General features: G+C 45.4%; 1 protein-coding gene across 3 annotated transcripts in view; it reads left to right on the top strand.

Moving 5' to 3' along the window:
- NOS1 (nitric oxide synthase 1) overlaps positions 1–17,812 on the top strand; it is a 211,668-nt gene that overhangs the window by 141,784 nt on the left and 52,072 nt on the right. For all 3 annotated transcript variants that reach the window (XM_048514672.1, XM_048514671.1, XM_048514674.1), the window contains exon 3: positions 15,723–15,855. In XM_048514672.1, the coding sequence (XP_048370629.1) occupies positions 15,723–15,855 (133 nt within the window). The remainder of the gene's footprint in view (positions 1–15,722; positions 15,856–17,812) is intronic.

Raw genomic sequence — 17,812 nt, 5'->3', positions numbered from 1 at the left:
TGGGTCAGGTCTCTTCTACACACCTGCTTTCCCTGTGCATCTTTGTAGTTGAGGAATCTGTTTATTGTGGATTATTTTATTTCACACATGCCTTAAATAATGGGGGTTTTCAAGAAAGGGTGATGTCTTCATTAGTGGTATGACGCTCTTATGTATTTTTTTAAACACAACCCTGAAATATTGATATATATCGATGTAGTGTTGCAATGATAATTTAAGAAAGTTCCCACTGCATATAATACTGGTTTTGACAGAAAAGGCAGTTAAATAAGCGTTTAAAATGCTGCTGGAGAATCGGAAAGGGGTGAAGGTGGGCACTAGGACCCTGCGGAGCATTGCAACACAGGGAGATGTGACAGATTCATGCATACCTCTCCAGTCAACTTTATCCTGAAAAGGGTATAGGACTTCACAGGTCGTGCTCGGCAGTTCTCCCTGTGCTCTTGAATCCTGCATCATCATCATCATCATCATCATCATCATCATCATCATCATCATCATCATCATCATCATCATCATCATCATCATCATCATCATCATCATCATCATCATCATCATCATCATCATCATCATCATCATCATAATATTTATTAGATTTTTATACCACCCTATCCCCGAGGGGCTCCGGGGATATGCATTATGTTTGATAGTGCATCCTTATTGGTTCCTTCCTAGCACAACTGAAAAGGTATTCTGGGTTTCCCCAAACTGCACCTTCCCTCTTGTTGGCCTCATTTATCTTTCCACACAACGGTCTCATGTTCTTGCACAGGAAGTATTTGTCCTTTTTGCTTAGTACATTTCAAGCTTGCTTTTCTTAATTACAACTGGGCAGCAATCCTTCTCTTTTTCTTTGATCCCTCCTGGGCCTTGTTGAGTTCACTTCTTAAGACTTTCCGTTCCCTTTTCAGTGTTTCTATCATCCCTTAATTAGGATTGTCCTCCGAAGGCCAGTAGTAATCATGTTTGCTGTGCGTTCAGATTAGATCTGCTTGTTTCTCTGGACATGCTTTTGGAATGCATTTGCAGGGCCTTTGCTTACAAAAAAAGAGGTATTAAAGAGTAAAGAGGTCTATACCTTGTCTCGCTACAAGAAAGAACCTCAAAGCTGAATGAATCCGCAGCCACTTCCTGTAGCGGAATACTCCATTGTGGTCCTAGTGCCTGACCAGTTCTCCCTCCCCCCCCCTTGATTCTCTGCTAGGATTATAAAAGTTATTTTAAGCACCTCTTGTGCCGCTTGACTCAGAACCTTCATTCTGTGCACTATTAAGCTTGTTACCTTGATAAAAGAGCAGTTTAGCAACTCTAAAGACTATTAGTAGAACTTGCCTGTCGTGCCCGCCATTTTGTTTTAACATCAGTTGACGCTGACTCAAGATGGCGAGAGCAACTTGGTAGGATTCTACTAATGTACTGCTAGAGACTTGCTAAAAGACTCTTTTATCAAGATATTTCTTTCACCTAACAATAACGGCTGACAGAATGAAGAGTTCTGACTCATAAGTCAGCACAAGTGGTGCTTAAAATAACTTTTATAATCCTACCGAAGGATCGGGACTTCTTTAAACGACAGAAAGATGCAGCTGTGGTTTCCTGTCACGCCACCACAACTACATTTTTAACTTTGGCTGAGACAGAGTATAGCCAAGGATAGGGTTTTGAACTTGGGGAACGGGGAATGGGTTCTTTTTGCCGGAGTTTGAGGGTCTGCTGGTGTTGGGCTGGTTTGAGCAGCAAACACAGAACATAATACAGTCTATTTATATCATTTTGGATTTTTTTTAAACTTTGTGACTCACAAGATTACACATATGGAATGGAATTATGTGCTTTGACCCAGGGCATCCATTTTAGCTACAAGGTTTGTTTTTTTTCTGTTCAGATTTTTAACCGACAACTGGGGGGGGGGGGGGGTGTGTAGGGGATAACAAAATGCATGAGCTTTCCTATACCGCTGATCAGATTCCAGCCTAAGGCCAGGTTGCCAGCTTCCAATTGGGAAATTTCTGGAAATCTGGGGCTGGAAGCTGGGGAGGATGGAGTTTGAGGCGAGAATGGAGTTTAGTGGGGATCTGATGCCATAGAGCAGTGATGGCGAACCTATGGCATGGGTGCCAGAGGTGGCACTCAGAGCCCTCTCTGTGGGCACGCGCAAACAGAGTCCCCCCCACACACACACACATCTAGGCTGGCCTGGGCCGCTGGGCTTGATTATTAGCATTAAACCTAAGTCCTAATTTTGGGGAAGCAGTGTAGGTAACCCTGTTAAGCGCTGTTAAACCCCACTGATTTTCATGCAAAGAACTAAAGCGCGATCCTTTACCTGGGAGCAAGCTCGGCAATAGGGCTTGCTTCTGAATAAACCTTCCTAGGGTCGTGATACACCCGTTGGAAGAGTTGCATGGTTGCTTCAAAGCAAAGTCACTGACTACAAAGCAAAGCCACCAAGCTTACTCCTGAGTAACAGGCGGCTTGGAGCTAACCATTTTTTCTAAACTAAAACCTCAGCATTCAGGTTAAATTGCCGTGTTGGCACTCTGCAATAAATAAGTGGGTTTTGGGTTGCAATTTGGGCACTCGGCCTCGAAAAGGTTCGCCATCACTGCCATAGAGTCCCCTATCTGAAGCTGCCATTTCCCAGGGGAGCTGATCTCTGTAGCCTGGAGATCACTCGTAAGAGATTTGCAGGCCCCATTTGGAAGCTGGGCAACCCTTTCCGAGCCCCAAACAAGACCATAGGCAAACTCAGCTTGCAGTGAAATTAAATTAAAATATGCAACTTAAAAAAAACAACTGTCAAAAGCAGCCAGCAGCAGATAAAATAACATCAGTAAGAGGATCAAGAGCCCAAATTCAGAATTAGCAAAATGCTTCCGCTATAATCCACAACTAACATAAACCAAAAGCTCCACCGCTACTGCTACCACTACCACTAACAGAGGTCCTTAGTATCCCAACTGGGTTCAATCTGGGAGACTTTCTTTATAACCCAAATAGTGAGGATCCAGGGTTGATTGCACACAGCATAATAATAATGGGTTAAATCCATTATTTTTTTTTAAATTCAGGTCTGTTTTATTCTGTTTTTGTCCTTCTCATGGGTGCCCATTTCCCATGAAAGCAAATAATTATAGTTTTCTTTCTGACCCTTCACACAAACCCGCTTTTCTTTTTACAATGCAAACGCGCAGGCGTGAACATTTAGTTTTTCTGGCATTCCGATTGGCTGTTCCATGTCCTCAGTCCCCCTTCTGGCCACTCCCATCCTCTGCTAAGGGAACACTTCTGCCTGGGGGAGAATCTATAGCAACACTGGAAGCCCAAACAGGATCTCCCATTTCTCCAGCGTGGAAAAAAAAGTTTTGGGCTTTGAAACCACGACAATGTAAACATGAAGCATGCAACACCCCCCCCCTTTAACGTTGTGATATGCAAAATAATTAAATTTCTCCAAAAAGGGAGCAAAGCAATATGTCCCATCCACATCCAAAGATGTGCATCTGCCTAGCTGTGTGTGCTGAGCATCCAAAAAAGAAAAAGAAAACAAAATCAGGCCATTGCTCACAACACCTCCTTTTGTTGTGAATCTGTTGCTGTTCACATTTGAGTGAAATAGTGCTCAGTGTCACTGCCAAGGGAAGATAACGTGCTTGGGGGACATTTCTGAAATGGCGGGCTAGCACACTGGTTCACAGCTCAGCAGAAACGAAACTGACATGACAGGAGAACGGGCAGCAGGGCAGGAAAAATAAAGTGGTCTGGCGCCTGTGCCATTCCCATGGGAGCAGGTTTAACCCAGGATTTTTTGAAAAAATCGCGATGTTGGTGTTTTTTGGGAAAAAAACAGGCTGAGAGAAATATTGCGGGTCAATCCCTCCTTGGGGACGGGGCCCATGCAAAGTTCTTCGCCAAACAGGGATATTTCCCTTCATCAACCCGCTATGTTTGTATTGTGCAGAATCGACCCAGGTTTGTTGTGATTATTCAGTTGTGAGGTGATAGCATTATGTAGATGCTTGAAAGTACTCTTCATGACACCTTCCATCTCTTAGTGGTTTGCATGTTCAACACTCAATCCCCGATCCTGGCAACTGGTTCTAGCTAGAACAGGGGTCTGCAACCCGCGGCTCCGGAGCCGCATGTGGCTCTTTCTTCCTTATACTGCGGCTCCGCATGGCCTGGAGGTTGGAGGGTAGTGTGGGCGTGTCCCTCCAGCCCTTCAGAGCAGCGCTGGAAGGAAAGGTGAGTGGAGGTGCCGAACCAGAGGCGACTCCGTGCAGAGCCGCCTCTCCGGCTTGGTAGATCTTTGGGGCCACGGAAAACGGGTCCAAATGGCTCTTTGGGTGGTAAAGGTTGCCAACCCCAGAGCTTGGACTAGTCCCTGGTGAGGTTTTAGTCCAGCAGAGGTCACGCTGTGTCCCTACAGTGTGTGAACAGTCCCAACCATTGTTCTGCTTTTTGAAAACCATGCCCCTCTTCACCTGGTCTGTTTCATACTCCCATTTTCTCAGGCTGACACCACCACAGCCTGGACCCCTTATCATGCTGTTATCACCAGTTTTGGTCTGTGTCCTGCTTTGCCAGGATGTTAATTGTGGGTGGGGCTCTTTGTTATCTGATCAACATGAAAGCTAAACTGGGAAAGGAACACTTCCAGTCTTCTGTACACACAGGAGATCATTTATTGAGCAATGTAACCTCCTCCTGGATTGAAACTCGGATTTTCACAATGCGCTTGAATCCCCCACCCCAATCGGAAACATTAAACTGTTCTGCAGCGTTCCATACTTACGATGTTGGAGGTCCCCCAGTGAATTAAATGGGCAGCCAGGTCCAGGACAGACCACAGAAAGTACTTCATCATACAATACACATCAAACTTAGAGAACTCGCTGCCACAAGGAACTAAACAAACTCATAGAGGGAAGGTCTATTGCATCTATTAGCGGTGACAGCTAAATGGATCCTCAGTGTTTAATGGCCATGTACCTTTGACTATCAGTTTTGCGGGGCTGGCAATAGCAAAGGGAAGTTGTTGCCTTCATGGCCTACTTTTGAGTTTCTTTAATGTATCTGTAGACCACCGGTTGCCACTGTGAGAAACAGGATGATGGGTTGAGCTTTTGGTTTGATTCAGAAGTGTACGTGTGGGTTGCTGTCATAGACAGGCCCTCAGGAACCAAAGATAGTCCAGACACAGTTCTTTGTGGGTTCAGTCTTTTAATGAGTACACCGAGCCTGGAACCAAGACAAGACTAGAAGCAGAAACAGTGACCTGCAAACTGAACCACAACGTTGCTGCCACAAGTTAGCTCAGCTACAACCATTCTGTTATAGCCAGCCTCCCATTCACTAGTGCAATAACCTCTTGCAGCTGGGTTCCTTTAGCATGACGCCAGCAAAGACTTTGCATCCAATTCAGCTCGCCCCATAGCTGCTAACCTGCTATGTCTCCTTTGCTGTAAACTAGCACGCAGTCTCCTCCTGTGTTGCTCCTGGGGCTCTGGAGACCGGGGTGGGAGGGTGGGCATGTGACGGAGCTGGCAGGGTCCCCTCTGCCCCTCTGAAGGAGCAGCAGTGGCGTAGGAGGTTAAGAGCTCGTGTATCTAATCTGGAGGAACTGGGTTTGATTCCCCCCTCTGCCGCTCTGCCGATTCCTTGCTCTGCCGCTCTGCTGTATGATTCCCCGCTCTGCCGCCTGAGCTGTGGAGGCTTATCTGGGGAATTCAGATTAGCCTGGGCACTCCCACACACACCAGCTGGGTGACCTTGGGCTAGTCACAGCTTTTCGGAGCTCTCTCAGCCCCACCTACCTCACAAAGTGTTTGTTGTGAGGGGAGAAGGGCAAGGAGATTGTAAGCCCCTTTGAGTCTCCTACAGGAGAGAAAGGGGGGATATAAATCCAAACTCTTCTTTTCTTCTGGCTTGGTATCAAGAGGCTAAAGAGTCTAGACCCTGGCTGGGGAATCTCAGAGCTTGGACCTAGCTGTGGATCCCAGGACCTGGTCCTGCAGGAACAACTGACTGCTCAGGCTCTGCGATTACAGGCAGTGCCTGGGAATATAGAACCAAAACTGTCCCCATCTCTCCATCTAAGTCTTCCTCCAGGGGTCCCCAACCAGACCAGGCTGAGCCATAACAATTGCTTATCTTAGGTTTTCTGCACCATAACCATCCTCCTATACACACTTACTTTGCACAATCATGCAAAAATGTGACAATTAAGTAAGCCCATTTTCTATGCTGTGTTGGCAACAATTTCTGCAATTGCAACTTTTTTGCTGTCTATATTCACTACTTGGCATGCTGTTTATCTGTGCAAACCCACACACAAGATTAAATTGCCCCTGCGTGCATGAATGCCTCCTTCGCATGGACGTGGTAAACCTGTGCGTGGCATTTCACTTTCAAGTGGAAGTTGATGACTGAATTGTACCCCCGTACAAAAATATTCCTTGCGTATAAAAATGAAGAATTTCCAGAAGAAGGATTTTAGCCAGTGTGGTGTAATCTTTAAAGTGTAGGCTCTGTGAGATCCCCATTTGAATCCCCACTCTGCCACGGAAATTCGCTGAGTAACTGGGAGCCAATCACTCATTTTCAGCCTGAACTCTTTCACGAGTTGTTACGAGGCTAAAATAAAGGAGAGGAGAATAATAGAAGCATCTTCCAGTTCCCGTTGTGAAGAAAGGCAGGGTGAAAACTAAGTAAGTAAATAAATAAATGTCCCAAGATGCTAGTTTTCTACACAAGGGAAACAGTTTCTATATCACACACGTTCTATCTTGAAAGAACTCTCTTGAAGTCTGAAGTGATATAGCCCTGACATGACATAAACCTCTGTAGTAAAGTCAAGGAAGATGAAGAAGAGTTTGGATTTATACTCTACCTTTCTCTCTTGTAAGGAGACTCAAGGTGGCTTACAAGCTCCTTTCCCTTCCTCTCCCCACAACAGACACCTTATGAGGTATGTGGGGCTGAGAGAGTTTCAACAGAACTGTGACTAGCCCAAGGTCACCCAGCAGAAACTTAGGAGTGCAGAAACACATCTGGTTCACCAGATAAGCCTCTGCCGCTCAGGTGGAGGAGGGGGGAATCCAACCCGGTCCTCCAGATTAGAATCCACCTGCTCTTAGCCACTACACCACACTGGAAGACAGGCAGTATGTAAATTTTCTCTTATGGAGTGATCGGCTTAAGAATAAGGGGTCCAAAGCCTTGGACTCCGAATTTTTTCTTTTACTCAATGGCTCCTACTTAATGGCTAGTTTTCTTCTAGAGTCCTTTTGATGGGGGTGGGTAGGCAGCCAGAGGCTACAGGGCCAGAATTGCCAGCTCCAGACTGGGGAATTTCTGGAGATTTGGGGGTAGAGTCTGTGGAGAGCTGTGAGACTTCAGCTGGTCCTTCAAAGCTGCCATTTTCTCCAGGGGAATTGGTCTCTGAAGTCTGGAATTATCCTAACTTTCCTCTTAGCTCAAGACAGCATAGTCATCAACCAAAACCCCTTAGGTTTAGACTTTGGTGAGCCTCTAGGAAGAAGGGATTCTTTAGTACAGTGGTTCTCAACCTTCTTAATGCCGCGACCCTTTAATACAGTTCCTCATGTTGTGATGACCCCCAACCCTAACATTTATCCATTTTACAGATGGAGAACACTGATGCAGAGAGTCTTAGGCGACCCCTGTGAAAGGGTCGTTCGACCCCCAAAGGGGTCCCGACCCACAGGTTGAGAACCACTGCCTTAGTAGAAGACAGACCCCCCCCCCCAACATCTTGTCATGTGCCCTTGCTGTAGGTCAGTGAGAGGTTGCATCAAATAAATGAGAAGGTGTGAAAAGAGGACCCTTGGGCTGATTAGCAAGAACAAGAATGTACGCAACATGCAAGATCAGTGACATACTCGCCTCAACAGAATGTGTGAATTGTATAATACTTGAAAGTGCACTTTTTTATTAATGCAGGCTGGACTACCTAACACCTGTTGGGCAGAAGCTACCAATATAGCTGTATATCTCTACAACAGGACATTATGCAGACCTATTGGAATGCCCTGCCAGAAGTCCCTCCCCTCCCCAAATACCACCCTCCACAGGCTCTACCCCCAAATCTCTAGGAATCTTCCAACCCAGAGCTGGCAAACCTAAGGGGAAGCGTCAGAGGGGATTCTGTTGTTTTACAGCTTGCACATTTGCAGGAATGTTCTAGTTGAGGACTGTGGGAAACAGGATGCTGGACTAGATGAACTTTTGATCTGATCTAGCAGGGCTAGTTTTTCGTTTGTTTTTTTAACAAGTCAGGTATGTTGAACGGGGGTAAGAGAATGTCATTTTTCCCCTCACTAACCTTACACTCTGACCCACCAGACTCTGACTTCTGGCCCACCCAGCTTCAAAACTCCCACCCCTTAACCTTATACAACTTACTATGTTCCATCCTGTTTTTTTCCTTCTAAATCTACCAAGCATTGTCCCAGTTTATTTGTAAAATAGGAGATTACAGTGCCATAAACAACTATGAAAGAAAACAGTGGCCCATTACCACAGAATGTTTACCTTGGGACTCCTCTCTGTGCAGTGAGCTTGCAGAGGGCTCTCCTTGCATTTCTCTGTTTACATGCAAGGAGGCGCACCCCCTTCTCCCCAGAGTTTTTTTGAAGAGTGCTCTCCAGGCCCAATTCTCTGAACTCCACCCATCAAGTGATTCTTACAGGCATAGATATTACTAAGCCCAGTAGTCAAGACTGCTGGCTTAGTTCTTTAAGCTGCAATTATCAATATTACTGTTCCAAAAGTAATCTTCCCCACACCTGGCAAATGAAAGAGGCAAAGCAATTCCCTGGACCATGGGCTGCTAAAAAAGAGGGCTGTCCTACAGCAGATATTTTCTTTTCCCCTCTCCTCCACACTTCCTGCTGCTGGTGCTGCTGCTGCTGGAGGACAGAGGCTTGTTATTTCCAATCTCTCTTTATATCAATATCTCAAAATATCAAGAGAATTAGTGGTCGGTATGCTGTTACTTGAAGCAGCCAGCAACATGGAAGGGGTTGTTGAGAGGGAAGACGTGCAAAGCAGTGCAAGGGAGAGGGAAGTTTCACTGTGAGTGGAGGGAAGATCTCCGGGGAAAGCTGTGCTCACTGGCAGATTTCCCTTTAATTGGTGAAGCCAATTAAAAGACATGCTAAAAGTGGTTTTGCTTGCCATGGAGAGAATGAACAGTGAAAGTGGGGCTTGAGAAAACAGGTCTATACAAGAAATCTTGCTGTGACTGGCGTTCGCCCCCAACTCACAGCAAGCACATTGTGTGTAATCAGCCAGTGTTAACTACATCTTTAGCACTGATACTCAGAATTCAGTTAGTGCTCTTTGCATATATTATCTATCGTCCTTGAAATATTCCTGTAAGGTATGGTGGAAAATGTTGTCAAGTAGCAGCTCACAATGGCAATCCTGCAGGATTGCCCTGCAGGATTGCCATTGTCAGCTGCTACTTGACAACAAGCTACTTGACAAAGCAAAAGATGTACAGTGATGCTTTGCCATTGCCTGCCTCTGTATAGCAACCCTTGACTTCCTTGATGTTCTCTCATCCAAGAGAGCCAGTGTGGTGTAGTGGCTCAAAGCAGATGGATTCTAAGCAAGAATCATATTTGATTCCTCACCCCTCCACATGAGCAGTAGACTCTTATCTGATGAACCAGATTTGCTTCTGGCCTCCTACATTCCTGCTGGGTGACCTTGGGTTAGTCACAGTTCATTCAGAATTCTCTCAGCCCCACCTACCTGACAAGGTGTCTGTTGTGGGGAGAGGAAGGGAAAGGAGATTGTAAGCCACCTTGAGTCTCCTTACAGGAGAGAAAGGGGGGGTAAACATTCAAACTTTTCTTCCACTACTAACTGGGTCTGACTCTGCTTGGCTTGCAAGATGAGATAAATCTAGCCTGGGCCATTCAGGTCAGAATTCCCTGTAAAGGAAGTCAATATTATTATCCTCCTGATGTGTCTAGGGTTTATATCAGTTATAAAACTCCAAAATCCTATTACAGACAGGGTGCTAAGGCTGAGAGAGAAGCATTTTACTAAGTACACAGCTGAGGGTAGATTTGAACTGGGGACTAGTGGTTTATAGCTCAGCCTCTCAACCTCTTTAGATTAAAATCCAAATAAATCACCCATTTGAAAGTGACGGTGGGACACAAGTTCAACAGCTGGACAGTGAGAAATCTTTACGCAATCAAAGTTGTTGCTTGGACCTATGGCTTGCTCGGTCTTAAAAATAGACAATGAGCAATCTGGTCAAAACACAGGCGCTTGTGCCAAAAGTAATGTTTCTCTGAGACTGGTTGTTGCTTGCATGCCGGGTTTTCTTTTCCTTTTTTTTTATTATATTGATGTAATGAAACCGCCGCAACCTCCTGCTGAGAAAAGACTGTTGCTTTTATTCTTGAAAACCGACAAGGGTAAATTCTGTAAGGCAAAGGCTGTTTAATGCTGGGAGAACAAAGGAGGTCTCTGCAGGTGGAGGTATTTTGCTGTTGCCTGCCCCAGCATCATTCGCAGCGTTGTTATGAGAGGCAAATGTGTGTCTTCCAGAAAGTTCAGCCTTGAATGACTTCTGATGATCATATTGTGATTTCTGAGTTGCAGTGGAAGTGTGTGTGGACTTCAGGAAACAGCTGGCTCGGGCCTAACTAGATGCAGGGATTATACATACAACCTATGTCTTAGTGTGCTTTACAGCACCACAGAGTTGTAAAAGCAGGGCAGGGTCATGTAAAACAAAGGAGGGGCAGGTGGGACAAGAATTTAAATTCTCCCTCTGCTTTTGTCCTCAGGAAAAGTTCCCTTTGGATTTCTCTTCGTTAGTCTAGACCAGGAGTGTCCAACTCTGGCACCCCAGATGTTCATGGACTACAATTCCCATCAGCCCCTGCCAGCATGGCCAATTGGTCTAGAACTTAGAACTGGTTAGTTTAGAACTCACAGCCTGGGAGGAAGAGATGCAGAGGGCAAACTCACAAACAATGGAGAGGTTTGCAGCCCCTCACATTCCCATTCTACTCTGCCACCTTAAGTCTCCTGACTAGTGTTGCCAACCTAGCTTTGGAAATTCCTGGAGATTCGAAGTGGTCCAAAGGCAAAGTTTGGGGAGGAGATGGAGCTCCATTAGGATGTGATGACATGGAAATTCCCAACTGTGTCATGTTTCTCACCCTTTGCCTAAAAATGGGCCTAAATCTCCTAAAGACGAAGGCATGGCCACTCATTTTCAAATTCTGTCTGTACCTCCATTTTAGATCCAAAACCAAGAGCCTAGTTTGGCTCATGCTGTCCAACTCCTTTCAATCCAAGCAGGCCAAAAGTGGTTGTTCATAAAATCAAGACAACTGGAGTCTCCATGGATTCCCTCTCCATCTTGGATGAACTCTGTGCCTTCAAGGCACTGAAGCAAGGCAAACCCTGTACTGTTGTACGCACAGCGTTTGCTCACCACTCAGTTTTGGAATAATACCATCTTATGGATCACTTCCTTCTTATTTTACTAATCTTACCTCTCCCCAGCAGCTTCACTAAGCTTTTATGCTGGCCCGCCTTAATGTTCTTCCCAAGCCACCCTGCGTGGCAGGTTCCTACGCATTCCTCACAGTGAAAGATTTTGCTTTTGTACATGGAGACAACCCCAAACTACAGAACATGTGTTGCTCCCCTGCACATTTTATGCAGCCTTGCGCAGAACATTTATAAAGCCATTGCTTAAGGCATGCTGTCTACCACTCAGGCAATGGTATGCTACTTCCTTGGTGACAGTATGGCGGTGGAGGTGACCAAATGACGGTGGAGGTGACCAAGTTCCTCACTTCCACTATGGGGAACCATGATTCTAAGCGTACCACTCTGTAGTTTTAATGTCTCATGCAGAGGTGGGATCCAGCAGGTTCTCACAGGTTCCCGAGAGTAGGTTACTAATTATTTGTGTGTGCTGAGAGGGGGTTACTAATTGGTGATTTTTTCCACATGATTTTTGCCTTAGTTACGCCCCTCCTCTCAGCAGTAGCGTGCAGAACTTGAAGCAGTCTAGCAGGTGTTGCACCAGCATGCGTGGCAGCTTGCGCCTGCGTGCATTCGTTTCCCGCCCAAGGACTGGTGCAGTGGCTGTGTCCTTGCCACAGCCCCACCCAGGAATGCCCCGCCCTCAGAACACCCAGCCACACCCCCGGAATGCCCCGCCCAGCCCCATTGGCGCTACGCCACAGTTTGAATCCCACCACCATGGGAACCTGTTACTAAAATTTTTGGATCCCACCACTGGTCTCATGCCAATAAGGGTTGCTGTTGTGAGTGTTATTGTTGAATACACCTTCTGAAGCTGCCATTTTCTTCAGTGGGACTCATGTGTCCAGTCAAGAGACGAGCTGTGATTCTAAGAAAACTCCAGACTGTACGTGGAGGTTGGTCTCCCTCTTTGCAGCAATGCACCAGACCTGCCTTCTACCGTACAGACCTGCCACCGCCACTTCTAGTTAGGGACTCATTTGGCTTAATTGCTATAATGTGTGTTCTATGTGCAATTTAAAGTAAAGTGGGTATATCTCTTCTTTTCTTCATCGGTAATTGTTAGATCGCCTACAACTACTTCCCTTTGTCCCGTTCTCTCTCTCTCTCTTCATCCTTCATGCCAGAAATAGAATCCCAGACTGCCTTGCCATATTGTGTGCTTGTGTGTTATAAATAAACATGTGTTTGTTCCTGACCTGATATAGCCCTGGAGGGGGCACTGTTTGACCCACTGTGGAAATGCAGCATATAGTAAGTACGTCAGTACACAAGTAACTCCCACTTGGGCACATAGCCCCCACCTCCAAAGCACTGGCTCAAAAGGCTTTAAAAGTAGAGTAGACAAGTTAATTGAGGAAAAAAGTCTTTCTCTGACTCTTTCCACACAAATCACCAAAAAAGTTTGGAAAATGTTTTCAATCCTCCCCTTTACCACCATGTATTTTTGCACTCACCCCCTTGAAATGATTCCCGGCCATCATTATGTGATTTCCTCCCCCTATCTCCCTTTTTTAGTGTTATGTTGAATCAGTGCTTCAATGCCTCAGAGCTTTTTGCTGAGATTCTCTATTCCTCCTATAAGAACATAAGAACGAGCCTGCTGGATCAGACCAGAGTCCATCTAGTCCAGCATTCTGCTACTCGCAGTGGCCCACCAACTGTCTTTGGGAGCTCACAGGCAGGATGTGAAAGCAATGGCTTTCTGCTGCTGCTGCTCCCGAGCACCTGGTCTGCTAAGGCATTTGCAATCTCAGATCAAGGAGGGTCAAGATTGGTAGCCATAGATCTACTTCTCCTCCATAAATCTGTCCAAGCCCCTTTTAAAGCTACCCAGGTTAGTGGCCATCACCACCTCCTGTGGCAGCATATTCCAAACACCAATCACGCGTGGCGTGAAGAAATGTTTCCTTTTATTAGTCCTGATTCTTCCCCCCCAGCATTTTCAATGTATACTCAAACCGGTAGCGTTAAAGACACACACCCAATAAAAAAAATCAGCAATGCTTAAAATAAAACAGGGGGAATAAAATGAGCTCAGAAAATGGCATTGAGGTGGAAGTTCACGGAAGCAGAGAACAGTGGGAATGTAGTCAATAGATCACACAACGAAAGACGTTTTCAAAACATTTCAGCCCACAAATCGTTTTCAAAGGGCATTCATTTAAAACATTTTGAGGCTGCAAATAAAACATTTGGGGGTAAAAACAATGTGGAAATATATGGAGGGAATGTTTTATTTCCTGTCCCAAAATGTTTTAAAAGGTTTTTGTGAAAAGGGCCACTGGCTGTTGGCCAAGATGGCTGCATGAAACTTCCATTCTCGGAGGCAACGTGCCTTTGCTTGTGGCCAGGGGTGGATGTATTTTGCAACTAATGAAGCCTCAGCTTCAGGGCCTCTAATCCCGTGGGGGACACCGAAAAGCAACTTTAGTCCACATTGCTTAAAAAATTTGGGTCCACTGCATGAGATGGTTTTTTTTTTTATTAAAAAAAAAAATTAGTATTAATAATATAGTATAATTCAATACAAAATAATAGTTAAAATAAAAATTGAAAGGTTATTAAAGTATCATGTAGGCTAACTGTAAATGTTAAAAATTGTTCGAATTAAGGATGTTTCATTCTAAATATATTGTATATAAAATAATTATAAATAATTTAAAACACTATTAACATAGATGGAGTGTTCTTTGCTCTGTAATTTCCCCTTTTTTCAAAAAGTGGAATAACCTTTTTTTAAAAAAAAAAGTTAGTAATTTTTAAAAAGGAGGGAAATTATTGAGTAGACTTACAAAATTTGTGGTTAGCTATCGTGGAACAGCCCGACGGAAGAAGATAATGGTGGTTACCCACACCTGGTTGCTGATTGCAAAGAGGGCCCCCCATAATAGTTCAAGCTTCAGGGTGCCAAAATTGAAAATCCACCCCTGCTTGCTGGCTGCCTAGGTACCAGATTATCTTGCTTTGATGATGCCGCGTATAACAACCGTGCGGCTAAAACGGTATCAAACAGGAGAGCACGTCTTGTCGAGCCAGTCCTTTGCCTGCTGGAGCCAGGAGTCTTTGTAGCTTCTCTGTCCAGGATTAGTATGCATTGTCCTCCAAATGAGAAACTGGGAAATTTGCTGCTCCACCCCCTTCCCTAAATCTTGACAGCTTTAAGGACTTCCATTTCCTGGTATTTTTTTTTTTTAGGATTGGGGCATGTTTATGTTATGAAATTGCCATTGTTTTTACTCCAGCTCGCAATCTGCTGATTCTTTACTCTGTTGCTGCTGGGCCAAGTTCCCTCCCACTCCTGACCCAAACTTCTTTTGAAAGTGTCAGTCTTTTGTGGGGAAACGGGGTGTACAGAATCATTGGGACTAGCTTACCTGGAGGGCACAGCAAACTAGAGGCCCCTGCGGCACACCTGTTCAAGCTGAGTTTCCGCACATCCAAACCAGGTCGGCTTTGCACTCGGGTTCATAGGGGATCTGGCCAGTCTTGCTTGGGAGGGGATGCTGCAAAGAGATTTGGGGGGGGGGGGGCGAGGGACAGGCAGGATGGGAAGAACTGCACTGGCTTCTGATGTGCGTCCTGCTTTGGTGTGCAGCTGCATGCGATTGCATAGGTGGGAGAATGAGAAATGCATGCACCCATTGCTGAGCATGAGCCTGCCTCAGAGCTTGCCACAAAACAGCCCTGAGGCTAGTTGGAAGGTCTCTGTGCCTCAGAAGTTCTCACAGGTGCAGTACCTTACAGCACATGGGGTGTGTACATTATTGTGCTTCTGAAAGCAGGTCATTTAAGCATGCTGATATGGTGTGAGGAGGTGGTATAAGTGAAACTCAGCTGTGAATTTTTCAGGCTGCAGTTAGATCCTGGGATGATGACTATCTTTATTCCATCTAGATCAGGGGTCTGCAACCTGTGGCTCTCCAGATGTTCATGGACTACAATTCCCTTCAATTGGCCCTGCTGGCAGGGGCTGAAGGGAATTGTAGTCCATGAACATCTGGAGAGCCACAGGTTGCAGACCCCTGATCTAGAGGTCTGCATGGGTCAACTTCTTGTGGTGGGCACAAGATTTTAACATTGTCATGGTTTAGGGATCCTCTGATGATCCTGGACCACATGCAGCCTGCAGTCCACCCTCTTCTGATTAACCCCCCCTCCTTTTCTAGTCTCAGGGAAGAAGACCAAAAGTCTGTGAAGTCGCTGCCAGCTGGGATGGAGAATGATCGAGTCGTCAATGACCACTGGGGAAAGACGGAAACGTCTGCTGTTGTGAGCAACGCCTCCTCAGAAAACAACCAGGTGGGTGTCTGAATTTGGGGGTGCCAACCTCTCTTCTGGTGCTGAGAAAGTGGAATCAGGACATGTCCTTAATGAATGAATGTTTATTTACGGTTAACAACCAGTAATACAATAATTCATAAATGGCCAAATGCCAAATTTTTACAAAGAAAGAGGTAAAAACGTAAAATATAAAAGAGAACTTATTTTAACATTCCTCTAAAAGAACTGATGGTCTCCTATCCACCTTTCCTTATTGAAAGTTCAGGATTCCCCAACTTGGTGACAGTGGGCACCTTCCTTGGCACTTTGGAAAGTGTGTGGGGTCAAGTGGGCATTTTGACACTTCCTGCTTAAAGCTGCTGTTTATGTTGATCAATTTGCAATTCAGGTATAATAACCTGCATTACTTCAGGATGCTCACTTCCTCTAAAGGTCTTTCCCCTCCTGTACTACATTAACCAATCCCCAAGGTTAACGTAAACAGGGAAGAGGAGGTTCTGGCTGCTTTTGGAGGTAGTAGACTGACCTTCAGTGGGGCTCTTTTATAAGCAGGCTCTGGATGGCTCTCTGTCAGAGATTCTGCAGTTGTCTGTTCTTGCACTGGGTATGGGGAGGTGGCCTAGAGGACCTCCAAGGTCCCCTTCCAACTCAAAGGTAATTTAAATTGACTCAAAGGTAATTTAAAGGGAGGGTGTGAAAATAACTCTCTGTCGACAGCAGCATTCAAGCAATCCAACGAGACGGGTGACAGCCGCCCGTGTGGGTGAATGATCCAAACGCTTTAAAATGTTTTGCAAGCGAAAGGTGTGGCAGAAATTATAAGCAGCCCAGGGGAGCAGCCAGAGAGATCTGGCACTGATTTAAAGAAGCATGCTAGTCCCAGGGAAGGTAGTTGTGCTTCAGGAATGGAGTTTCTTTTTTTTTTCACTGCCTCTTCCCTCGGTATGGCCTCATTCATTTCCAGTGTGATTCTGATTGCCCTGGATACTGGTTTCCTACTTCCCACCTTGCAGAGAGAGTTCCTGTTTCTTTATCAAGGGAACTTCTGCAAGAAGCTGGGCACCCACCCCCCAGAAAGAAATTGGCAAGCCTCTCTAGGCGTGGGCCATTTCCATTATTCTCTTTCCTCTGTGCAGGGCGTCAGGACTTGGGTGTGTGTCGCTTGTGTTGTCGTTGCAGCCTGAATTTCTCACACACAATTCCAGAATGTTTTTCCTGTGAAGAGTGAAGGAAAAGCGAAGCTTGGAATGAGAGAGGGAGAAGACTTTTTGCAAGGAGAGGAGGGTCAGAAGGGAACTTCCCTACTTTAGAAATGTGGCCCTAATTACAAGCCAGGCCAAATCCCCCCCCCCCCCAAAACCTGGTTCAGATTGACAGCTCAGAATCTAGCCATTTTACTTTTTTTAAAGTTTATTTTTAATTAATGTACTTATTTATAACATTCATATTCTGGCTCATTGGGCAATGCTTCTCAGTGATAGGTGGTAGACCTGTCCTCCGTCATCCCAGTGCTTTTCAATAGGAGTCCTCCAAGCAGCTAAGATGCTCTTAGGCATGTCTGCGTATCTTCGAAGATATCTCCTCCAACTTTTTTTTTTTTTTTAAGGAAAACTTTATATTGCCAGAATTGGCAGGACCAGGTGGGTACAACTATCCTGTTTCCCCGAACATAAGACATCCCCAAAAAATAAGACGTAGTAGAGGTTTTGCTGAAGTGCGAAATATAAGGCATCCCCCGAAAGTAAGACATAGCAAAGTTTTTGTTTGGAAGCATGCCCGACGAACAGAACACAGAAAAATAAGACATCCCCTGAAAATAAGACATAGCGCATCTTTAAGAGCAAAATTTAATATAAGACACTGTCTTATATTCGGGGAAACACGGTATGTACTTCTTAGCCTGAAAAGGTGCCCAGGATCGGAGCCTGCAGAGCAAACATCCTGGTGCAACCTTCAGCAAATGGTGGCAGGGAGA

This window comes from Sphaerodactylus townsendi, linkage group LG13, assembly GCF_021028975.2.
Source record: "Sphaerodactylus townsendi isolate TG3544 linkage group LG13, MPM_Stown_v2.3, whole genome shotgun sequence".
NCBI classification, from domain to species: Eukaryota; Metazoa; Chordata; class Lepidosauria; order Squamata; family Sphaerodactylidae; genus Sphaerodactylus; species Sphaerodactylus townsendi.
Note: the sequence above shows the minus strand (reverse complement) of the source record. Positions and strands in the feature narration are given on the sequence as shown.